This window comes from Mercenaria mercenaria, chromosome 17, assembly GCF_021730395.1.
Source record: "Mercenaria mercenaria strain notata chromosome 17, MADL_Memer_1, whole genome shotgun sequence".
Lineage (NCBI taxonomy): Eukaryota > Metazoa > Mollusca > Bivalvia > Venerida > Veneridae > Mercenaria > Mercenaria mercenaria.
This window is the reverse complement of record NC_069377.1, coordinates 16185498-16212885: the sequence shown is the minus strand read 5'-3', so window position 1 is coordinate 16212885 and position 27388 is coordinate 16185498. Positions and strand designations below refer to the sequence as shown.

Sequence of the window (27388 nt, the reverse complement as noted above, 5' to 3'; positions counted from 1 at the left end):
ATTAGATATCAGTTTATGAGATCCAACACAACTTATGTCTTTTTAGCTCACCTGAACTTTGTTCAGGATGAGCTCTTAGTATAGGATGGTCCAGTGCCAACAATTTTACTTCCCGGTAAACATCTGAACCTACTGGTCAGAATTACACCAAACTTGGTCATGGACCTCTATCAAGTTTGTTCAAATGATTCAGCTTGGCCCCTTGTAGTGTTCTGCCAGAGCTAAAATTAGAAAAACCTTTAAAGAACTTCTTCTCATGAACTACTTGGTGGATCTTCATCAGACTTGGTCTGTAGCATTATACTAAGGTCCTTTCCTAGTTTTGATCAAATGGGGGCTTTAAGCCACTTTTAAGGGCGGCTAGAGCTAAAGTTAGTAATACCTTTAAACAACTTCTTCTCATGAACTGCTAGATGGATCTCCATCAAACTTTGTCTGTAGCATCATTATAAGGTCCTTTCAAAAGGTATTTCTAACTTTAGCTCTAACACCCCTATATGTATAAAATTGGAAGAGGACCTTATAATGTTGCTACAGACCAAGTTTGATGATGATACATTAGCAGTTCCTGAGAAGTGTTAAAATTTTCCTCTATTTCTAGCTCTAATGGCCCCGAAGTGCCCCAATTTGTACAAACTTAGGAAAGGAATGGTTGTAAAACAGGCAGGATGCCTGGCGGGGCAACAGGGCAGAACGAATTTTGGAACAGGAGATGCGCCCTGCTGTAAATAGCTAACTGGAGCACTGCTTTAACTAACTTCTTCTCATTAACTCCCGGATGGGTCTTCATCACCCCTTGTCTGGAGCATCATTATCACCGCTTGGCTGGAGCATCATTATAAGGTCCTTTACCTTGTTTGTTCAGTTGGGGCAATTGGCCCCTTTTAGGGGACACTAGAGCTTAAACAGAAATACCTTTAAAGTCATTCTTCTCATGAACCGCTTGATGGATCTTCATTAAACTTGGTCTGTAACATCATTATAATGTCTTATGTCAAACTTGTTCAAATGGGGGCATTTGGGCCCTTTAAGGGGCCACTAGAGTTAAAATAGCAATGCCTTTAAATGATTTTTTTATGATGGTTATGTGTTTTTGGTGCATGATATCATTTTTTTTAAATAAATTTTGTTTTAATGAACAGCTTACAGGATTTTCACCAAACCTAGTTAGAAGCAAAGTCAGGTGGTTAAGGTGTGAACCCTTGCACATAATCTAATGAAACTTCACACAAGTGATCAGTACCAACCCTAGTTGTGCATGGTGCATGTTATGTTCTTTTAGATAAATATTCTGCAGAGTTATGGGATTTTGTTTTTTGTTACTATACTGTATCCATACAGTCTATATGATTATGCAATGTATCTATACAGTCCATATAATTATGCAATCTTGTGTGCATTAAATTGCAATGTACTGTCTTAGTGTGTATGTGTGTGTGTGTGTGTGTGTGCGTGTGCGTGCGTGTGTGTGGGGTGTGGGGGGGGGGGGGAGCGGGTGTACATTCATCACCTTTAGTGATAGCTCTAGTTTCTACCTGATTTACATTAAATTTGGTCCAATGTTTGTCTTTTTTAAATTTAGGGCTATACTATGTAATTGAAACCAGGTGAATATTTCACCTCATTGTAAAAGATAATTAACCCTATACAAATCACATGTTGAGTGAATCTTCCTGACAGTACATTTTATTAAATGATGGATATTTAAGTAACTCAGCACAAACATTCACCCTGCAAGACAACCATGTCATGTCTCTTGCTACAGCATGCAAAAAGAAAACATAGCTTCCATGTCCCTTTTGTGTCACCATAATATACTGAGCTGATTCTTAATGGATTTGCAGGTGCAATCAGAAGATGGAATTTACCTTTGGTTAATGATGTCTAGGGGAGTCTTGTAACCTCCTGTATTTAGTTGATGCCAGTATGTTTGAATCATTACAAAACCACAGTTTGTAAGTAGATATATCAAACGTGACGCCTTAGTAGAGATTATTTTGTGACGAATGGATTTTCAAGACGATACTATAACAACGTTATCAAATTAATGTAATTGATAATAAAACAACGATTATTTTCTAATTGTTGGCGATATATCAGCGAATATTTACTACAGATCTGTTAAGCTGGAATTAAATCTTGTTGTAATCGCGAAGTTTGGACATTGACATGGTTGTTGCTTTAATCGTATTAAAATAACGATAATCGGGCTCGATATCAGTTTAAACACAAATCTTGTTACAACCATTTGCATAAATCTGTTCCTTTTATAAGCTTTTCAGGAAACATTGCAAAGCCTTTGGGTAACTATTGTATCTATTACACGGCCGTTTATCGTCTGCAAATAGTTGCACCAATGTTCTTCAGTAAATGCTTCTACAAACACAACTGTGTATAGATTACCAAAAGAGAAGCGGATTCTCAATCTAGATTTCAATATGTAGAGCTTGAGATTTCCAAACTGGATATAGATCATCTTCTGCCACTTCTTAATGAAGTGAAGTTGTTGCTCAGGTTTAGTGCTGGTAAGAGACTTATGTACATTGTTGAGACTAACTAGATAGAAACTTTAGCCGTATGTAATTAAAAAGCTGTGTTAAATCAAATTGTGTCTATTTGTTTTAAAGCAAAACTTTAATCTGTTATGCAATTAAGAATGAATAGCTCGAAAACTTTAGCAGATCAAAAACCAGATGTAGTCAAGATAGCGAAATATTCCAAGTCTGAACACTACCCGGTCACTTTCTTTGGCCTCAGCTACCAAGGTACCCGATCTTGGTCTCAAAAGTAAGTAAGTAAGTAAGTAAATTTTAAGTTCAAAGGATAGCCAGGATCCATACCTACTCGTAGAGTATGTCTATATTTCCTTGCAGTATGTGCTCAAACTTGGTCGATTCCTTTCAGACTTTAACATACTCATATATTTTGTAATATTTTCTGTGTATATATGTAAATAGTTGTTATGTTATGTCAGTCACTGAAAAGTGGAATAAAAGAATATTTATACGTAAATAGTGATCATATTTAGAGGGAACAAATTACCTAATTTTGATCAAGACCGATATACGAGTACCTATGTATGTTGTGGTAGCTAGTGACTCGATGTTTCGAGTTGATAAATAACACAAACTATTGTTCTGCCGTAACGGAAAGAGTTCGTAAACCGCACAGAAATAAGATCCAGGCGATATATTTCACAGGCTTTTGAGAACGGCTGTACATCGCTTCTCAGAATTAATGACCGTTTATCAGTGTATTGTTTTTGGCACCTTAGATAGTGTCAGGATAGGAAAAGATATGGCGTTATAATGTTTAACTACTGTCTGATAATTTTCACAGATTATCGTTCCTGACCAGTCTTGCAAATTGGCGTATATGTTGCACCTTTAGTCTGTCTTGATGAACTGTAAGCTGTGTCTGTCAATGCGATTTTTTAACCTTTTGCAGTGTGCGTATACTTTTTATTTACATTTAAAGAAATCCTGTTTTATACGGATTATAAACGATATGTTGATTTTATTGTTTCTGGATTTTGTGTACGGGGTTAATGGTTTCTGGGGATAGGGTTAAGTATTGATTTTTGGGATTGGGCTAGGGAGGTTTCTCGGGCGTAAGCTATACCTGCTTCTGTATCTTCAATTTGATTCCGTTTGTTTTCAGATTTACAAAATACTTTCATTTTGTTAACAGTAGATGTTTATTTGTAAAAAAACAAAAACAACAACAGCCACACTGTAAAATAGAAGAGATTTAATAGTTACGTAAATAATATCGTTTAATGCGTTTTGCTGTTTCACAAACGTTGTGTTTTTGTCTAGTTGGCATTTTGATGTAAATCTTGTCTTCAGATTAGTTTATGAACTTGACTTCATGCACTTTTTATGTTTCTTTTTGTCGTCGGTCACCAAGTGTGTTATGTCAACTGAGATAAGAAATTAAATTATCTATTTATTATTTCCCTCATGACTGGGAACTCCTAATTACATACCGACAATTTTTCCATTCACAATTTCCGTCGTCAGATTTTTTTCATAGATTACTTTTTTCTTAAAAATCTAATCATTTCGTACAATTCTTAACATTTTAATCTTGCTATACCTTATAATTGAATCCCTTTATTTCATGCTACACTATTAGCAGACGCTTTTCAGACGCCCAATCTATCAAATCAATTCAATTAACGCCCTTGAAAGTCAAAATTGCTCTCTATATATGCCAATTATCGGGCGTTCTTTGACCATATTTACTTTTGACACTTATTTCAAATATGCATAATTATTAACAAAAACACTGATGCATTATTTTCATTTTTTCCGTATGAAATATTAAAAGGGTGTCACACCTACGAGGAATTTTTATTAAACCAACAACATGCATTAATAAGTTTTCATTAAGGTGATAAAGAGCTTTTAAGTGGTATAAATACGCATGATGTCAAAATAAAGAGTTGATCAAATATCGATGAAGTGGTTAATAAATCAACTAATGCATCAATATTTTGCGAAGTAGTCCTACAGTTTGGATTTTTTCACTCTGGGATATTTGGTAAGTACTTTTATCATTTATGACGTTTTCTTACGGCATAAAAAAAAACATTTACTCATATGAAAGTGCTTTAATCATACAGCGCTGTACCGTTGATCGTGTACTAGACCAAACATTTTTATACCATCTAAATGTCTTCCATCAATTCATTAAAAATGAACCACCTGCATTTCCCCATGAAAAATTGCCGCTGAAAATGCGTAGATAGTTTACATTACAATAATTGCAGGTAGATTTTATGGACATGGATTTTGGAAGTTTTTGCCATTCCAACGGATATAGCATGTAAATTATAAACAGTAGACAAGGCAGATTTTATTATTTTAACCACGAAAACGCGAACTCGTGTATGGTTAGGTAATAATTATTGATATATATGCATGTCTTACGTTACGTCCTTGTCTCTGTACAATTTATCTCAAGATTATTTTATACTAAGCACTGTTTTTTAAGAAGAAATAATTCTTTTTTCCGTGAAGCAGTTGAATGGAATTACTAATACAAATCATTCCTAATTCTGTTCTCGGAAATACTGTTGTATCTTCTTCGTAAATCACTAAGCGGACTAAATGCCGTCGTTATTATACGGTAAGGTTTTTTACAGCATGTTTTCATTTCATAACTGTAACCATTTAATAGAGTACTTTTAAATAAACTATTTTTTGTCGAGAAAAATTTGTCCGAGTGTAATGTGCACACAAAGTCATTTTTTTTTTTCTTGCGAGCAACAGTTTCCTTCAACACTCTGTGTAAAGCATAGCCATCTGCATCTCACTATGAAAAATTGCCACACAAATTGCGCAGATAGTTTACATTACGGTAATTGAAGGTAGATTTTATGGAAATAGATTTGTGTAGTTTTTGCAATTCTAACTGATATAGCGCAACCTATACACCATAAACCATTTATAGAAACTTTATTATACCCCACTCAGGGCGGATTTTTAATAGTTTTGGCGTTGTCCGTCTGTCCGTTCGTCCGTCGTCATTGTATATTGGTTTGGAGCGTTTGAATAAAACTTGGCAGAAATGATGACTGCATTGATAGCAATGTTTTTGGTCGCCGTTAAAACATGGCTTTCGCGAAATATCTTCAGTTTGGAATGAATTGCGCAGCGTGCATCGGGTCTAAAGTCTGATTGTATTTGTCTTCTTGGTTCGCGAAATGGAAAAATGGATCACTTGATAACATGATATACAAGTATATATATCTTGATTTGCATTTTGCGTTGCTTGGATGAAGGTCAATGTCTAGGTCACTGTAACTAAAAATATATTGTAAATTGACTTAACCTTCTGTTGTTTTAAGTATATGATTATTAAACAGCGTTTTTTTTTTGCATCTCCAAGGGTCGTGTTTTTTTCCAACGAATATTCATTCCGTTCCAGGGCACATGCGGTTTTCATAATCTGTTGGATGGGACCATGCATTACATGTATATACTATCGGGTTAAGATAATTAATGTTTATATTTCACGGTTTAAAGAAACGCACCAATCACGTGACACTGAGATATTGTAGAGCAATATTCAATTAATTTTGTTCGGTTTTTAGAGTTTCGGACGGATACTTCATTTTTGCTGAGAGGTATGAACAAGATAGAATAATATAGACTACATATCTGGTATCTTTTGTTAATCATTAAAAAGTTTAAAATGACAGTACATTATATATGATTATTTCCTCCATATATTATTCAAGAGTATTTTAATTGTTACAGTATTCAGCACTATACAATACTAATTGTACATTGTTGTACCACGTGCATATTATTTTTAAATACAGATGTATTGCTCGGTCCAATAAAACCTTTTAGTTCTGACAGCCGTAAAACTGTAATTATTTTACTTACATTTTTTTTTATTTTAAAGATTTAGAATTTATCATCATGTAGTAAAATTAAGAATAAATTTGCTTTCACAATGGTCCGGTTATAATTGATCTTCTGTCTGTCGTATTGGTCCTCGACCTGCTGCCTCGAGCCAATAACACATACTACATTAGCAACAGCTTTAACTGTAAAGTCATTTTTGTACGTATGTCTTACATGGCTATCTATAAATATTTGCAAACTCGTTTCCATAATGCTTTGTTTTTGTCATATTAAAATGTCAAGAAGGTATGAAACAGTGGTATGGATTAATTGTTATAGTTCATTTAGACTGATATTTTCCTCACACAAGAGACGTATACTAGAATAAAATCATCGTATAGTTATATTTTTTTTATTTTAAGATCACGTTTGTGTTGAGTTCATACATAAATAACCTCCTTTTTAATGTAAGCATTTCATGTATCTTTTTATGCCGCTAATAATGTAGAATAAACATGTAATAACTGACTATAGAACTGTGGGGTAAGATTCCCTTATTTTAAAGACGTTTTCTGTTGTTTTTCATTCAGGAACTGTCGAAGACGAGAAGAAACATCACGCACAATTAGCACGTACAGATGAAAATTGCTTTCATTTCCATAGGGATATTTTAGATGGAATTTAAAATCCCAGGGACCAGCGATTATTTGTGAGGATAAATTATAAAGACAAGCGGGATTAGTTATTGTTGTGAAGTAATTCCAGGAAAAGTGTTTTAGACACTGCCTGACAACTCCATTTAGAAAATTATTTTCTCGTCTGCAAAATGAGTTAATGTTGAGAAAAGTAAAATTTCGGTGCTTATTTTAATGAAAACCTAGTGTTTTAAGCAGACGATATATGAAAATATATTTCTGTGATTAAAGTAGTTTTACGATGCCGTGTTAAACGTTTTTCGCAATAGTTTTAGATAATACTAATGTATCTATTATGGCGAAAGAGTAATAAAGATACCAATGCGTTTTAGTGAAAATAAATATACATGGAATGACGCATAGAGAGGTGTATACTGACTGTCGCATTGGATTAAACAAATTTCATTTCACGATAAATAAAATGCACCAAGTATTACATTCTTGTTTTAAATTATAATTGAATGACTAACGTTATTAATCAGGGCCCATATCTCCCCGGTGATTTATGCAGTTCTGTTTGATTTAATCGGGTTTCAAGTAAAAGGAATAAAATTACAATACCTATGCGCAGTGAAAATGCATTTGTTAGCTGTTGATTTTTGAAAAGGGGATTATATTCCGTGATACTCGGGAATGTTTATTGTAATCAAGTTCTACGTAGCAAACTATTTTCATATGTGAAATTGAAAAATAGTGTGAAGAAAGGAATTTTGTAATATTTTTATTCGCTCAAAGTGACAACATTTTAGGCAGTTACTAAATGTAATTTAAAGTACCAAGTGGACACGTGCAATGCTGTGACACAAGGAAATGCTGTGACTTATTCCTGACAAGGATTATTATAATTTCAACTTGAAGATTGTGACAGTTCCTTCAGATAGTTTTATTTCAAAGAATGGAAGTCAAGTTTCGTTGGATTTCACCAGTTTCCTGGTTTTTCTTTATCTGTAGTGCGCTTGCGTACTATGACTATCATGATGACGGTTATGTGAGTGATCTCAGTATGGACTGGTCAATATTAGGGATTCGTGCCCACCAGCCAAAATGTGTGGATATACCTGACTCTATGACTTTATGTAGAAATATAGGCTACAAGACGATGAGACTGCCGAATCTCCTGGACCACGAGAGTTTAGCCGAGGCGGTAGACCAGGCTCGAGTCTGGGTACCGTTATTAAACCTTCACTGCCACCCTGACACCCAGCTATTTCTATGTTCCCTATATTCACCTGTGTGTTTAGAACCTTCAGTTTATCCATGCAAGTCTCTCTGTGAAGGAGTCAAAAGAGGCTGCGAGGAAAGGATTAACAATTACGGGTTCCCGTGGCCGGATATACTGAAATGTGACAAGTTTCCGGACCAGATGTGTATAGAGCAAGTCAACTTTGAAAACAGTAAGCATACCTTTTATTTCATTTTATTTCAATGGTGGCCTGTCACGTGAAAAAATGACCTTGTTCAGTATTTTAGAACATTTGATATTTTCACGATTTTACAAAGAAAATGTTCTTTAAAAAAATGAAATGAATAAACCTATCCATAACGTAATAAAATCAACATAATTTTCCACGATGGTCCTTTTTACCGTGACAGCTCTCAGTTTTTAACTTTGTAAAATGGTAGTGACGTGCTTTCACTGCTTAGAATATATACAATATAATACCGCCGACGTTTCGTTTTGAAGAAACAATCTGACTTTACCTTTCAGTTATATCTTGTGTATTTTTTGTACTGTCAAGGCGTATAATCATTTTAATAAATGTGTTTTACTTTCTGTCATAAAATGTAAATTATTATCATGTCAAAATATTAGATTAATTTATTACGCTTCAAAATGGAACTTGCATGAGCTTTGTAATTACATATACAACTTTTCTGTACTTCGTAATTTAAACTATCTCTTTGTTCTTTCTTCCTTATACTTTCCCTTTCACGTTCGTCTTTCTGATACTTGCACTTTGAAATACAGTCCAGTGAACAGCCTTATAATAACCACATGCCATTGACTTTTTTCTACATTTTGCCAAATGTAAAATGTAAAACCTAGGTCTTAACCGCTCACCCCTCTACCTGATGCACAGAGTAAACGACGCAAAAAGCGAAACGAGTTACATTAATTTATATGCACAAATGAAAATTGTCACGGGGAAAAATGATTAGTTTTGAGGCTCTATTAGTGTCACACTATAATAATAAAGTGATTTGACAATTACCACAAATCATTTGTCCGTGTGCCAGTAATCATGGATGGAAAAACATACCATCACTGTGTAAAAATGTGTACATTTGTGAAAATAAATTCTACAATTCAATAATAATTAGATCATTCATTTACTTTCTTCATTTACAGATTTAAGTGCGAGCTAGCTAGGTCTAAAATGTTTCCACTCCCACTACTTACACAGAAAAAGTACTCATACAAAAAGTATTTATCCCAAATTTGAAGACAGTATTTAGTTATTTTTGTTAGGTAGTTTTAGGATCACATCCCTTTATAGAATCAAACTGCTTATAACTTATTAAAAGTGGTTAAGCAAATTTTTGTCAAGTAATGTACTTGTGTTCACTGAGTGCTAATGTCATAGAGCACTTGGAGATATTTTCCTATCCTGGTTCACTGGCACCAGACCAGAAAGGGTAGGGTATAACATGTACAGTGGCATTTTCTTTCCGGTCTGGTGCTGATTTCCCAGTTGCCCAGAGTTATTTCAGCGGAAATATAAATTTGGTAACTATGCATAGCCTAAACCACAAAACAAGAAGTATTTGTTAATTAAGTGTTATTTTTGCCAAAGAGTTACATTTACGATTTTATATTTAGATGAAATTCATGCCGGTAAAATTCAAGTCTGTTAAATGATTCTATCAAGAATTGTTTGCGCAACCAGGACAGATTAGAAATAAATGTGTTTCGAAGCTACACGCAGTTTCAAAACTTGCTTTTCGGTTCAGATTGTTGAAATATCGCAATATTTGTCAAAACTAAACGTAAAACGAAATCGAAAGAAATACTGCTTCTTTTAAATGCCTTCATATTAAGGGCGGGGAGGCATTACAAATATATATATATTTATATTTATATATACAAAACAAAATAAATAGAATGTACATATCTAGTAGGGATCTAACAATACGTATTAAATGGGTCTTTTTAAAACAGAATTTACTAAAAGTGAACAATGCCATACAATGTTGCTTAAATACAATTGACCACCTGTCAGATAACAGCTGTTAACGTATTATTACAGAAATGATAAGAACAGAATAGAATATACGTGTTATTTTGACATGTACATAGTATATCGTCAAGATCAAAATACAACTTTTTATATACATAAATATTAACGAAGTCACACAATCAATTGAATAGTACATTGTGTTATAAAACATTCTAATTTCTTACTATGGTGTGTAAATTACTGAAATGCAGCGGATAGAGACAGTCTGATTTTATCTCACATAGTATATTAATGAATGTCAGTTGATTTGTATCAACATTTTAAAGGCACTGGCCTCCAGATTTGGCTAAAAATAATCTTTCTTTCAAATTGATATTTGGTCATAGTATGAACATTAGAATATGAGTTTTTGTTTCTAAAACATTTTTAAAAAAATCCAAATCAAGAAAAAAAGATCACCGCGTCGGGAATCGAACCCCAGACCGCCGCGGCAATAAAGACATTTCCCCGTCGTCGTAAGCAAAAGCGGTATATCGGAATTAGTGAATTATGACTCTAAAATAAAGATATTTATAATCGAGACAGTTTACCTGGAGTAAAGCGTTACAAACGCTTTTCAATTTTCATCGTAAAAAGTAGTAAAAATAGCAAATTCTCTTGTATTTCCATAACATGTAGTTTGTCAGTAATTAAGTTTTTAAAGCCTTCTTAAGAAACATGGCATTTATTTCCAGATATCTAAAGAAAAATTGTTTTTGTTGTTGAACGATCTGGAGGCCAGTCCCTTTGCGGGAGGGGAATTAAAGATATTTTAAGCTTTCCTACATAGTTATATTCAATAATACTGAGTCTGGTAATTTTTTTTTACTAATTGCATTGATTCTATGGCTAGATGACTTAACACATAACCGCCTCAATAGCCTAGTAGTAGAGCGTCCGCTTCGAGTGCGGGAGATCGTGGGTTTGATCTCCGGCCGCGACATACCAAAGAACCAGTATCGCTCATCATTAAAATGGAAACTGGCTTCTCTTCTCTCATACCCTCGTGTGGCGATGGATTCCATCAGGAATGAGGTGTCATAGATATTAATATAAGTCCACAATCGGCCTAAAACTGATAACTCATAACCCGAAACCGCCCATACAGGAAGTATGTTCGTAGACCGAAACAAAAAAGTTATCTGTATATCATCTGGACCAAAATCACTGTAGATACATTTGACATTTTGCAGAAATTTCATTCCCCTCAAATGACGTTTACATCGAGAGCAATTCATGAAAATATAATTTTACTGCATTTAATTTATGCATTTATTTCATTGTGTTATTCATTCATTCAGAGAGGAACTTGAACCGTTTCTTTTCAATCAGTACATGTATATAGCATACACTTACTCAATGACTTTCCGATCATTAGCCAAAACGATTGTCCGAGGTTGGAGATCAATAAATGTTTTATAACATGACATCAAAAAATAAATTTCAGTTTTAGTTTTAAATTTTTGACTTATTAACCTGGTAAACATTGTTTTGAATATTGGCCAGTCATATAGCATGAACTAGGGTCCGGCGAACAGTGACGAGTTACATAAATAATATTACATAAGCGAATCATTTTGAAAACTTTCGATATCCTGTCAGTAAGAAATCGAATGAGTTTGATGAATACAGTCTGAACTTTTCATAATTTCTGCCTGAGACTGATAACTTTCGTCTGCCTTATTTCCTTAGAACTTAAAAAAATCTTTTCAAACACCGCCTAACATTTTTCCATTAACTCTCGATTTATCACCCAATATACGAGTTTTTATTTCCGCTGCACGTGCGGATTGCGTCTCGTGGCAGAATTATTGTTTTCTCAATGTAAAGCCGCGGATTTTCCACTCGTGAAGCAAACTGTATCAATTCAAATATTTCTCAATGAAACAGTCCACCAAATTCATACATAAAAGGATTTTATTACCAAAAAAGAAAGACCAGCACATTGCAATGCTCAGTACATTTAGCATTAATAAAATGTTGAAGCTGTCAACTTCAGACAAATGAATTTAATATGCATACTTCATTATATTGTGTAACGTAAATGTTGAACATCTGAAGTAACCTCCTACGACGAGTACCTCGTACCTGTACTTGTAATCCTTTTAAATTATCTGCGGCAAAACATATTCTTTTAAGAATTTTCTTTCAAATTTCAAACACCTGTAGAAGAAACTAATTTTGAGTGAAAAATAAAATGGTCAAAACCCTTATTTAATACTCTTATTTTGAATTTCTGTTTGGAAACGCCCAATAATCCCATAATCTATGATGTACTAATCATTAAAAAACAATGTGCTATTTTTATAGACGTTCGAAAGCATTACGTTTGATCACCTGGTCTGTCTTTTATCTTTCATGATTTAAAAAATCTTTATTGTTTCTATAATGTCCGTCCGTCTGTCTGTCTGTCTGTCTTTAGGTTGAAGGTTCATAGTATCAGTGAATAATCTGCCTCTAGGGAAATTATGTTCTGGTGTCCTGACACCCTGGACATCTTGAAAATAGTTTCATCAAAAATGTTTAGTACATGCACCAGTAAAAAGCGTTCTTGTATTGAATACTTGTAAATCTGGTCAAATCATTATAATGTTAAAATACAAATGTAGTCCAAATGAATTGATTGATCGAGGCTATAACAGGCGTTTTTTTCTCTCGTTACACATAACCGTACTTCTTTGACCAAATGGTTGCGGTCACAAAGGTACCTACTAATGCTGATAATCAACAGTCCAATATCTATGCTGTGCGGACATGTAAAGAATTGCGTCTGCCTGTATATCGCCCGTTCTTCTATTGTCGGCCAGAAGGGAAACAATGTGCCGTTAATTGCCTGTAATGGGTTGGGTAATGTATATAAGCATATAATATATGTTTGTATGAAATGCATATTTGGAAATAGATATTGTTTAAAACAAACACATAAATACATCAAACATTAAACACATAAATACTTAACTTAAAAAATAAAATAGTCAAAGTATAATCTTATTATCCCATATCCCCTTGTTGTTACATACATGTAAGCGAGCATATCAAACGTCCAAGCAGGACAAAGGGTATACTTTACTGTTGGCAGTAATGTGTTGGATATAAGCAGTTGTAGGTTTAATTCTAGTCATATACGGAATATTAACTATAGTAGGTTCGATTCTGCAATAAGCCAGATAGTCATATACGGAATATTAACTATAGCAGGTTCGATTCTGCAATAAGCCAGATGATAGGTACCCTTGCATTTTGGGCGGATTTCTACGCAAATACTAGTATAACATTCGTCATTGAAAGCGGATTTCATAGCTTAGATGTAGATTACAGTATGGGATGTCAATTACATCGAGAATAATTGCAGCACACGCATTCACAAGTCACTTTATCTTACATACTAGCGTTTAATCACTTTTACATGTGTACCTGGCTGCTAAAATAATCATAGAGATTCCAATACTTCATGTATGTTACAACAAGTTAACCATCTGTACTTCTGTAGCTATTTTACAAGCCGGGCGATTGTAATTTATTATGTTCATCTTTATATAAGTCAGTTTGGGCTCTCTGAAACTGCACTGGTTTACAAAATATATATATAATCTGAATTTATCTATCGTCGCCATCGGTAGCCCATATGACCGACTCCTCCAGAAGACATTCAGTGGGAGGGTAGTTAAAGATTCAAAAGACGCCCCAATCCCAGAAGCTACCGTTGTTCTTCAGCCTGCCAGTTGTAAAACACACAGAATTCTTGTCAAAAGTTAGTTACTTTAGTTAGAGGAGCGGGAGATCAAACTCACGATCCCTGGTTTCGTAGCCAGACAGTGTTACTTCTGAAACCCATGAGTTTGATCCTCCTATCTCCCAATTAAAATTTCAATCTCCTATGTATGCTTTACTCCTGGTATGCCATAAACAAAAAAGTGCATTAGGAATCAATTATTTCCATAAGGCACCTGACCAGAATGAAACTGAATTTGTAACGAGTGAGAGATGAATCAAGACTAAATACATGTATTGACCGAAAATAAAAATGTACGCGCCTTACTCAAATGACAGTTGTACGAATCTGGATATGTTCAAAGAAAAAAAAAAGAAAAAAAAAAACGATTTAAGGTCATTGCAGCTCTCCCTTTTGACTGTCTGTTTACAGTGAAGTAGATTGAAAATAATCTAGTCGTATTGTCCGTAAGTATTGACCTGGCATTAATGAATATTCCGTATGCTTCTATAAATTAACTTTCGGTGTCCGAATCTAAGTGTTGAAATAATAAGGTACATTTTCTTAAAACATCGTTTCGCATTTTGCAGATATAGCTGTGCGGACAAAGCGTTCAGCTACAAATCTTGGGTTTGTGGGTTTGTGTCCTCTCTCTGACCATATTATTTTCCTTTTTATTTCATTTGTAAACATAACAGACTGGAAAATTGTCACTCTTGGCATGATTTGTCGTTTAGTTATTGAAAGTAATACTGTACTATTCAACATTCTACGTACATGTCAGTAAACCGTTCTACAAAATGTCTAGAGCTACTAAAATCTTCAGGATTTTTCATATAACGGGCAATTCAAGGAAATGACGTCAGTACACGTGAACAACAATATAATTCATAAAATATTATAATAACAATACAATTACATTTCAATGACTTTTTAGCTCATCTGATTTTTTGAAAAAAAATGATGAGTTATTGTCATCACTTGAGCGGTTGTCGGCGTCGGCGTCGGCGTCGGCGTTGCCTGGTTAAGTTTTATGTTTAGGTCAGCTTTTCTCCTAAACTATCAAAGCTATTGCTTTGAAACTTGGAATACTTGTTCACCATCATAAGCTGACCCTGTATAGCAAGAAACATAACTCCATCTTGCTTTTTGCAAGATTTATGGCCCCTTTTGTACTTAGAAAATATCAGATTTCTTGGTTAAGTTTTATGTTTAGGTCAACTTTTCTCCTAAACTATCAAAGCTATTGCTTTGAAACTTGGAATACTTGTTCACCATCATAAGCTGACCCTGTACATCAAGAAACATAACTCCATCTTGCTTTTTGCAAGATTTATTGCCCCTTTTGGACTTAGAAAATCAGTTTTCTTGGTTAAGTTTTATGTTTAGGTCAGCTTTAATCCTAAACTATCAAAGCTATTGCTTTAAAACTTGCAACACTTGTTCACCATCATAAGCTGACCCTGTACAGCAAGAAACATAACTCCGTCCTGCTTTTTGCAAGATTTATGGCCCCTTTTGGACTTAGAAAATATCAGATTTCTTGGTTAAGTTTTATGTTTAGGTCAACTTTTTCTCTTAAACTATCAAAGCTATTGCTTTGAAACTTGCAACACTTGTTCACCATCATAAGCTGACCCTGTACAGCAAGCAACATAACTCCATCCTGCTTTTTGCAATAATTATTGCCCCTTTTGGACTTAGAAAATCATTTTCTTGGTTGAGTATTATGTTTAAGTCAACTTTTCTCATAAACTATCAAAGCTATTGCTTTAAAACTTGCAACAGTTTTTCACCATCATAAGTGGACACTGTACATCAAGAAACATAACTCTATCCTGCTTTTTGCAAGAATGATGGCCCTTTTTAGACTTAGAAAATCATGGGTAGGACAATATTTCTATTACACTAAAAAAGATCAGATGAGCGTCAGCACCCGCAAGGCGGTGCTCTTGTTTGAATATTGTCTGAACTGAATTCGAACCAATTGTAACGAGCGTAGAAGCCGGAAGCCAAATAGCCATGCACTGGTGCTCGTTCAGTCTTGGTGCCCATATGGGTCCCCCAATTAAAATATTTTAAAAACCACTGTTTTTAATCCTAAATCGAAAAAAAAATCAATTTTTTCCAATATACTGAAACATTGAATCAGTATATAGGATTTTTTTTAGGACTAAAAGCAGTGGTCTTAACTTTCTCAATAGTAATGTAACGATTACTGAATGCATAAAGGGAAGTAATTCCATTAATATGCAAATTTGTAAACCTGTCAATTGTCATTGCAGTAAAATGACAGTATATAGGCGCAATAAATCACCTTTGGTGATGAGCTAGCTTTTCACCGACGGGATATGTGTCTGTCTGTCCGTGTGGATGCCAGTACATGGCACTAAAACGTTACAAATGGTGGCAGCGGTGGGATGAAGTCAACTGCCGGACTGGAGTTGCCTTACCCATGCATTTCCTAGGCCAAATCTCGGGACGAGATTTCTCAGATGGGAAAAGTAATGTAACGATTACTGAATGCATAAAGGGAAGTAATTCCATTAATATGCAAATTTGTAAACCTGTCAATTGTCATTGGAGTAAAATGACAGTATATAGATATATATATATATATATATATATATATATAAGAGATATATATATATATATCACCTTTGGTGATGAGCTAGCTTTTCACCGACGGGTTTTGTCTGTCTGTCCGTGTGGATGCCAGAACATGGCACTAAAACGTTACAGTACCAAGACTGGACGAGCACGTGCGGATAAATATATCGCTTAAGTAGACAAATATAGCGTAAATATATCGCTTAAGTAGACAAATATAGCGTAAATTAACGATTAATTAATTAATTGGCGGAGATTAATGAGTGCAAGATCAATACTTACAGACAATAGCCTCATATCCTTAGGACGACGTGCACACGTATGCTTTTGACAACACAGAAAGTGACGGCAGACGACCTTCAGCTTTTTCCGGAAGTAAAGAAGATGAAAGTAAACAGACTAAACTTTCGTTTTTGTCGATAGTCAAGGGTCACGCGCAGGGACCACCCCGTCTAAATGTATGCGCGTGGACTTCTCGTTTTTTTTGTTTGGCTAATGGGGAGTCAATTTACAGCAATTTCTAACGATTTGAAAAGACCTGGGCTTTAGCACATGCCAGCTTTACATCTACGAAACAATTTTTGAACTAGGAATAAAGTTGAAAACACAAATCCCACGGGGGTTCGTAACGGAGCAAGGGTATATGGAGATTTTTGAAACTTCGCCAAATTGTTCAAAAGGTCCTTTTTGAGGTTTTCTAAAAATGTCAGTGTATATATATATATATGCCTCGGATGTGAGATATTTCCGTATTTGAGAGCTTCAGATCTAGACATTTCAGAAATAGTTCCAAGGTGTAATAAATGTTGATTCTACAGAAGCGTGAAAGGGCCATCAGACGCTAATACGGTTTATTACGTTACAGGCGCGGAAAGGATATAATGCTTGTTGATTAACAGTTGATATTAAATGGGTAATGTTTTTAAACTACTTATAGTTGCCTTGTATGAGTATGATAACTGTGAGCAATTTGTGTAGAAAGTCCATTTTATGTTTCGTTTCCAGATCAGACAGAATTGTATTGATGTTAATGATATCGCGTGTGCACGAAGAATGGGTCAAACCCTGTTCATACGACAGCAAAAGTATTGACTGGGCAATATATGTTGCTTCTACAGAAGCGCGAAAGTAGCAAAATGGCTGTTACGCAGAAATACATTGTATGTCTCTAAAGGATAGCTTAGCGGCGATTACTATAAATAATTATGCTCGCCAGATTACAGCTGTCATGCTCTGCGACTGATTCCAATCAAGGACATAAGTATATTACCGTTGATTCCCCACCTTTGTTTTATATGTGGAAGTTGCCATATACTAGCGTAGAGTGGTTATTTGCACTGTGTCGAAAGTTTCTGCTGAAAGACTTTCCGACGTTGTGTTACTGAATTACTGCTGAAAAACTAAGTTTCTCGCCAAAAATGATATGACATACAATACACACAACCAAAAACAGCAACTGTGGCGTTCAAAGATTACTGGTGTCGCGACCATATACTAGTACACCAGTACTTGTATTTTTCAGATTAACTTTGTAAATGATAAGCTTCCTTTTACATTGCCTTACTAATATATATAAACACGGGTGATGAAAGCTATGACGGCGCAAATGAAAAAAAAAGTACATTAAAAAAAAAAAAGCTTCTTCGCCAAACCCGTTTATTTGTAGAATGTGGTAAGCTGTAAAAATGAGTTCGAAAAGATCATTGGTGGAAAGATCTGCGGAATACAATCCTTTGTATCCAGTAAATGCAAGTAGGTTTCACTGAAACAGAATAGCGTCTTAATTCGAAAATTTATGATATAAAACACGTGTCTGTACTATAATATTGCTTCCTGGTGCGGTCTGGAATAGCTTAAACCAATTTAAATATTGAATCTCACAATTAAATTACTTTGATATAATGAAGTCTACCGTAAAATATTACACACTAATGCTCTGTGACTACTTCTAGATTATTTTAATCTAATAAATACGAGTAAGTACATTTTGTTACTATAAATTAAGTTACAGAATACTTCTATGTTCTCTCGGTGTCAGCGTTGGTGGTGCGCAAGAATCTATATTTCCATGTGTTCACACGAACTGTACAGGCCTTACAGCAATCTAATCATCACTATGTCATAAGCTGCCTAATACCGGGAACAGAATCAATTAAAGGTTACGGTTACACAATCAAGACAAAGGCTACTCGAGTTCGGCCATATAAACGATTGTCTACACAATTAATCCATAGATGGTGTCAGATTATCCGACAATGCAACAAATTAATCTTGTTCAGTCAAATAATAAGCTACCATAATCAGGCCACGCTTTAAGTTGATATTGCACAGTCAAGTCTAAAGCTACGGCAATCACGCCACGCTATCAGTTGATATTGCACAATCATGTCTGAAGCTACGCTATCAATTGATTTTTCACAATCAAGTATAAAGCTACGGCAATAAAACAACGTTATCAAATGATATTCAGGCCACGCTATCAGTTGATTTTGTACAATCAATTCTATAGCTACGGCAATCAGGCCACGCTATCAGATGGTGTCAGATTATCCGACAATACAACCAATTAATCTTGTTCAGTCAAATAATAAGCTACCATAATCAGGCCACGCTTTCAGTTGATATTGCACAATCAAGTCTAAAGCTACGGCAATCAGGCCACGCTATCAGTTGATTTTGTACAATCAATTCTATAGCTACGGCAATCCGGCCACGCTATCAATTGATATTGCACAATAAAGTCTAAAGCTACGGCAATCAGGCCACGCTATTAAATGATATTGCACTATCAAATCTAAAGCTACGGCAATCAGGCCACGCTATCAGTTGATTTTGCACAATCAAATCTAAAGCTACGGCAATCAGGCCACGCTATAAGTTGATTTTGTACAATAATTTCTAAAGCTACGGCAATCAGGCCACGCTATCAGTTGATTTTGTAAAATCATTTCTAAAGCTACGGCAATCAGGCCACGCTATCAATTGATATTGCACAATCAAGTCTAAAGCTTCCGCAATCAGGCCACGCTATTAAATGATATTGCACAACGGCAGTCAGGCCACTGGAGTCCAAATCTTCGGCAATCAGGCCACGTTATCAAATGATATTGCACAATCAAGTCTAAAGTTACCACAATCAGGCAACGCTATACATATATTTCCGGATGTAAATAATTTCAATGTCGGGCCGTAAGAGGCTATATACCAATATAAGAAATTCTTCTTTGTTTCATATAAAATTTAGCTACTACAGAACAATTTTGATACAGTTTCTAGATTTTCGCTCCGTCGTAGACTTATTTTCTACAAGATATCCATACATTTGCTTCAAGAAAACGAAAAAAAAGGGGTGTTGAATAGTATGCAGTGAAATGCAAGTCAACTGAAGTCAGGTACCCTCATATTGCTGCATTTCAGAAAGAGGTCCACAGAATAAACACCCTACTTTCGTTTTCAAGTAAAGGACTCGAAAACATGCGAATATTAGCATGAAAAGTGTCTTATTTTATGTAAAATTCATTCCACGAGTGAAATAATGCCCATTTGGCCCCCGTTTAATGCGCAAATGCGCGAACAATTGAAAAATTAGGATCTATTTATTAGGGACTTCTTTCGAGTCAAATAATGCCCATTTGGCCCACGTTTAATGCGCAAATGCGCGAACAATTGAAAAATTAGGATCTATTTATTAGGGACTTCTTTTGACTACACCACGGAAGCACATTTTTGACATCACGGAAGCACATTTTTGACAGAATTACTGCTATACAGTAAACCTCGCTTATAAGGAACAGCTTGGGACCTCTAAAAATTGTTCCTTATAACCGAGGTTCCTTATATCCGTATAGCGAACTAGTTCCTTGTAACCGAGGTATGTATAACGAACACAATTTGTATAGCGAACACTATTTGACTAACGTTTGAAAAGGGCTCTCTTTCACACTTCGGACCGACCATGAATCTTTATGTGAGAAAGTTGCGAGTCTAGTACAGGTCCTTTCCTGGAGAGATGGTAAGGTCTACATATATGTGGCTAAGATACTGTTGAAAAACGGTGTTAAACCCAAAACAATCAATCAATCAAAACCCTAAGCCAAAATGTTCGTCGGTAAGAATAACCGTAATTTGTGTTTATTTTTTGTCGGTTATTTCTATCTTCATTTTAGAGAGCGCTTCATTATGAATATAAGATATTTTGCAGTTACTCCCCTTACCTTGCTCGACTGCATGTTATGTGACCAGGCATCAATACTAATATAAAATAAATGTTCAAATTTTTATTACAAAAATGTTAAATTAGACTACCCATTAAGATCAAAAGTAGGGTGTTTTGACATACAGTGTATTGCGACTAGACAACGGCGCCATACATACGGATTAAAGTGTAAATTATACCTATAGTTTCCTACTGTCCATTTTAGCACCTGCTTTATTTTTTACAATTGGAAATTTGGTAAACTGAACTGTTTTCCATTGTTAATCACGCGTAATTAGCACATTTGTTTAGGATAGTATGACCGTGACTGTGACTGATATCCGTTCACTATTGTTAACATGAAATACCCTAATACATGTAGCTCTAGTACATAGTTTTGAGTAAATATAAGTCTACTATCTTCTAGTATTTGGTAAATGTTAATGAAACTATTATATATTTTCTTTTAATCGTGAAAGTGCTGGCGTTACTCAGACGTCATCAGCGATTCTGCTGTTTATTTCGGGTTTTCACTTATTTTTATTTTTTATGTCTGTTCGCTATAACCGAGGTGTTTTCTATTGAATTTCATACTTTGGGACTGGAAAAAGTGTTCCTTATAACCGAGTGTTCCTTATAACCGAGTTCCCTATAACCGAGGATTTTTACATTGAATAAAGAAGGAATTAGATCGGGGAATTGAAAACTGTTCCTTATAACCGAGTGTTCCTTATATCCGAGTTCCTTATAAGTGAGGTTTACTGTATAACCAAGACACCGAAGAAGAAAAAAGGGGGGGGGGGGGGGGGGGGATTAACACAAGGAAAACCAAAACATACAAGTTCAGTACCAAAATCTCGGAACTACTACTTGCAACCACCTCCTTTTTTTTTTTTTTTACTTATGAGAAAAGACATTAATTTCATTTTCATAGGTTTCGATACTCCATAAAAATCATCGATTTCGAAGGGAAAAAATGGAATTTAAATATAACAGTTGCTATTTGCATAGTCTGAAATCGTGATAAAAAGATATAATTTTTGCAATTTTTTATAATGAAAATTCGTCTTTCATTTTTTATTCAAGTATTTGATCAGCCGCACAGCAATGCACTATTTTATGCCGTGTTACTTTTTAACTAATCAGTTCTTTTATCTGTACTAAAATGTTTTTTTTATCAAAAAATTATTATTTGGGAGAAAACAGTTGGAATCTAAATGAAACCTATAACGCAGCTGAATATAGGGTTTTACTGTTTGTTCATTATTTTGATAGTTTATTCTGTGATATCGTTTTCTTATTTCATGATATCATTTCACGCTCTTTGTGATGTCTTAAAACATGTAACTAATATTAAATAATGTCAATAAGTATATTTTAAGATATCATTATTTGTATTTCTGATATCATAAAATGATTTAAAGAGTAGCATTACTTGAAAAACAGATAACTGGAAATCTCTTAATACGATTTATCTAACGTAACCTTAACGATATCCTAAATACGATTTATTGTCGAGCCCGCTTGCGGTGTGCTCGATATAGTCGTCACTTTTGGCGGTACGGTGTATGTGCGTGCGTGCGTCCGTCCGATTTTGTCCGGACCATAACTTTGACATGCATGGACCAATCTTGTTTATATTTGACATGAATGTTTACCTCAATGAGGAGGAGTGTCATGCACAAATCCCATGTTCCTATCTCAAAGGTAAATGTAACAGTTGGAAGTCAAAGGTCAAATTGAAGTTTGTCGTGAGCATTTCGTCTTCATGCATGGTGGGATTTTGCTGTAACTTGGTATGAATGTTCACCATTATGAGAAGGAGTGTCATGCGCAAGAACCAGGTCCCTAGGTCTAAGGTCAAGGTCACACTTAGAGGCCAAAGGTGCTGGCGGGCTCGGCATTGTGTCCGTGGGTATACAGAATGTATTTCTAGTCTAACATATCCTTAACGATATCCTAAAGTCATTTGTTGACATCTGAAAATACGTCTTATAATATAGATATATAAATGAATCATTTAAAGATACCTTAAAATGTTAGGGATTTAAAATAGCCGCTTATTTCGATTGATGGATATCAATCTTTCGTACACTATATATGTATAAAATAGAATTAAAGATATCGTCAAATGAATGATAGATTTTATAAAAAATATAGCTGATCTTAAGATATTGAATAAGCGAATTATAGATGTTTGTAAACCATATTTTGATACATTCAAATGGATGTAATGGTATCAATAATAAAAAGAATAATTAAATAATCAACTAATTAATGGTGCAATAAAATGAATTAGTGAAAGCAATAACGTGATATCTCAGAATGTAAATGATATCCATAAATGAATTAATGATATCACAAATAGTGATTAAATAGTTAAACGACACCCCATTTCATCTGCCAGTTATCTTTGTATAAAACTAGACTAGCCACTAGACTGATGAAAAAGATTTTTCTTCTATTGTGTAATTCAGTTTCGTGGTGTCAAAAGCAAGTCTATTCTAGAGACTTTCTTAGAGGTAAAATTATCTTGGGTATAGAATAAAGACTAGCTCAGTTCACTACACTGAATCATAAAAATGTATAAAAATAGATGATATATCATAGTCTAGGAGCTAGTCTAGTATAAACCCAGAAGCAGTAATTTACATATCTAATTAATTGCGCTTCTTCTTCGCGACAGAAGGCACTCAGCACTTCTGAATATATTTGATAACAGATGGATATTATTAAAAAACAACTGTCAAATTCATCATTGCTGATCTGTTAATTCTGACTGGTTAATCAAACATGATTTGTCTGAAGATTTGTTGATAAACACTTCCAAATTGAAGAGTGTGTTTACCTTGCGTTTGAGATAAAAAACGCAGAAAAATCGCATTTTGATACGTGTACGTTTCAATGAATCGGACATGTATTTATTTTATTCAAAAATAAAGGACGTGGTCTACACCTCTGGATTTTAAAATAACATTGGGTTTTATTTTTAAGTTTTATTAGTTTAAAATTTAGTTGATTTTTTTTCGGGCTCCCACTTGGGATAACCCCATGTATTTTTGTAAGGTATGAATATTTACAAAACAATAACCAGAAAAGAAGTCATTAAACAACCAATTCATACAAACATATGAATAATAAATTTAATGATAATATTATATTGAACACAATAGTTACATCGCCAGTGAAATAGAACTTGTTCGAAAAACGAAAAGACAAGTAAAATTTGACGAAGATTCTATTGTCAAGCTTACAAACATTCTTTTCATACACAACATTGTGACGTATAAATTTTCACAAAATTTAGTTGATTTTAGTCGAAATAATATCGCTGAAATAAAATGTAAATGAACGACATCATGATTTTAGATACTTTTTATGATACAACTTAAAATTCAATTAACTATAATTAAAGGCTCAAACATGGCGGTATCCACTTTATACTGTGTTCGGAATATATCTGTCATCTACGCGAGTTTATTGCTTTGGACACTGTGTTATGGGTACGAATATAATTGTAAAAATGAAGAGTATATAAAGACGGCGATCCCGATGCTTGGGCAATGGACGTTCGTTTTATTACTCATCAGCGTTGTGTTCCTATTCCAGCTGATTTTAAGTTGTGTGAGGATTTGGAATATATTTTGGATTATACAAATACAACCATCTTGGTCATGGCACTGTTTGGGAGACCAAATACCAAGTTGGTTTTTGGTTAACATCGAAAGACGCCGGTTGTCACCCAAATGCTGATTTATTCATTTGCTCACTGTATGCTCCAGTGTGCCTCGATGATAGACCAATATTTCCGTGCCAGTCCTTGTGCAAGTTTCACTGTGAAGGTTTAATGAACAAATACGGAGTTCTTTGGCCCGATATGTTTCGGTGCGACCAATTTCCAAAAGATAGTCTTTGCATTCGACAGGTTACATTTATAAACACAACAGGTGCGTAAATATTTTATATTTAACCCAAACTCATCGTTAATTTAGCATCATGCCAGCTACGAGGGTCCTGCAAAAGCTCTGTCATTGGGTTCGGATTTCTTAAGCGCTACTTTTTATCAAAATTATTTTTATTACAAACCTTAAGTCTTCCCCCCTTTACCGAAAAAAAGTTTGGTACCTTTTAACCGAATCGCGGAAAGCAGATAAATAGTAAAGCTACGGCAATCCCCGAATTGCGGAAAACTAAGGCAATCCGCGAATCGCGGAAAGCAGATAAATAGTAAAACTACGGCAATCCCCGAATCGCGGAAAGCAGATAAATAGTAAAGCTACGGCAATCCCCGAGTCGCGGAAAGCAGATAAATAGTTAAGCTACGGCAATCCCCGAATCGCGGAAAGCAGATAAATAGTAAAGCTACGGCAATCCCCGAATCGCGGAAAGCAGATAAATAGTAAAGCTACGGCAATCCACGAATCGCGGAAAGCAGATAAATAGTAAAGCTACGGCAATCCCCGAATCGCTGAAAGCAGATAAATAGTAAAGCTACGGCAATTCCCGAATCGCGGAAAGCAGATTAATAGTAAAACTACGTCAATCCCCGACTCGCGGAAAGCAGATAATTAGTAAAGCTACGGCAATCAGGCCACGCTATCAAATGATTTGCACAATCAGTTCTAAAGCTACGGCTAGCAGGCCACGCTATCAAATGATTTTAAACAATCAAGTCCAAAGCTACAGCAATCAGACCACGCTTTCAATTGATATTGCACAATCAAGTTTAAAGCTACGGCAGTCAGACCACGCTATCAAATGATATTGCACAATCACGTCTAAAGCTACGACAATCGGGCCACGCTATCAAATGATATTGCATAATTAAATCTAAAGCTACGGCAATCAGGCCACGCTAACAAATGATATTGCACAATCAAATCTAAACTACGGCAATCAGGCCACGCTATCAGTTGATATTGCACAATCAAGTCTAAATCTACGGCAGTCAGGCCACGCTATCAAATAATATTGCATAATCAAGTTCAAAGCTACGACAATCAGGCCACGCTTTCAATTGTTATCGCACAATCAAATCTTAATCTACTGCAGTCAGGCCACGCTATTAATTGATTTTGTAGAATCAATTCTAAAGCTACGACAATCAGACCACGCTATCAATTGATTTTGAACAATCAAGTCCAAAGCTACGACAATCGGGCCACGCTATCAATTGCTATCGCACAATCAAATCTAAATCTACGACAATCAGGCCATGCTATCCATTGATTTTGCACAATCAATTCTAAAGCTACGATAATCAGGCCACGCTATCAATTTATTTTGCACAATCAGGTCTACAGCTACGGCAATCAGGCTACGCTATCAGTTGATATTGCACAATCAAGTCTAAAGCTGCCGCAGTCAGGCCACGCTATCAACTGCTTTTGTACAATCGATTCTAAAGCTATGGAAATCAGGCCACGCTATCAATTGATATTGCACAATCAGATCTAAAGCTACCGCAATCAGGCCACGATATTGATTAATTTTGACCAATCAAGTTTAAAGCTACCGCAATCAGACCACGCTATCAACTGATTTTGAACAATCAAGTCTAAAGCTACCGCATACAGGTCACGCCATCAGTTAATTGATATTGCACAATCATTCAAATCTAAAGCTATGGCAATAATGCGACGCTATCAGTTGATATTGCAGAATCAAATCTAAAACTATCGCAGTCAGGCCACGCTATCAATTGATTTTGAACAATCAAGTCTAAAGCTACGGCAATCCGGCCACGCTGTCAATTGATATTGCACAATTAAGTCTAAAGCTACCGCTGTCAAGCCATGAGCAACATCTTGCCACATTTTTTTAAAAAGAGCTTTCAAGTACAGTCAATTATAAAATGACCACAATTCGGCCACACTATGGATGGATATTACACAAGTCGAATTTGAGCTGCCGTAATCTGGCTGTTTTGCAAAACTAGCTCGCACAAAACTGCCACAAGCTTCCATAGTCTAGCCACACGTTCGATTGATCATGTACAGTCAATTTTAAGGTACCACAAATCGGCCAGGTATTACCAACTGATGTCTACTTCAACTCCGGAAAGCATTTCACGTCAGCGACGGGAATAGATAGGTATGAAAATGAAATATAATTAAAATTACCTTCTTCTTTTTCTTTTTATCGGTATATCAGAATTTGATTTTAGGAACAGACATAAATTTGTTCTATTGGCTTCGCTAATAAAGTTTCAAAGTTTATTGAAAGTCAATGCCCTTATGGGCACCTGACATAAACATAACATAGCATACAACAATATGGCATATTACACAAGATATATTTATAGTTAACAATGTACGAAGAGGAGAATAAATGTGATTAAGGTAGTGGACCCGCAGTCACAATCGGCGAACTACACACCCTCCACAAACGATCTCAGCACTCTCCGGTTTTAATGGAAAGTCATGTCAGCAATAAGCATGCAACTTCTACACCCAAAGAATGCTGAGCCGCTCAAGTAGAACAAGCACTCACTAGAATATCGCCAAGTTTGATTACGGGTCCATCACCCCAGAACTTGCAAACCAATAATTAGACATACCCAGCTTATTCATATTATGACTTGACTTGACATAAATTTT

The 27388-nt window shown here is 35.1% G+C and overlaps 1 protein-coding gene across 4 annotated transcripts in view; it reads left to right on the top strand.

Annotated features, from left to right (window-relative positions):
- The first annotated feature begins 2504 nt into the window (after positions 1-2504).
- LOC128550330 (secreted frizzled-related protein 1-like) overlaps positions 2505-27388 on the top strand; it is a 77106-nt gene continuing 52222 nt past the window's right edge. Inside the window, exons 1-2 of one of the 4 annotated variants that reach the window (XM_053529181.1) lie at positions 2505-2525; positions 6950-8448. In XM_053529181.1, coding sequence (XP_053385156.1) covers positions 7950-8448 — 499 coding nt within the window. In that variant the 5' untranslated portion in view covers positions 2505-2525; positions 6950-7949. Of the gene's footprint in view, positions 2526-4406; positions 4546-4969; positions 5134-6949; positions 8449-27388 lie in introns of those variants that run through there. The other 3 variants (XM_053529180.1, XM_053529179.1, XM_053529182.1) reach the window with 3 other exon arrangements.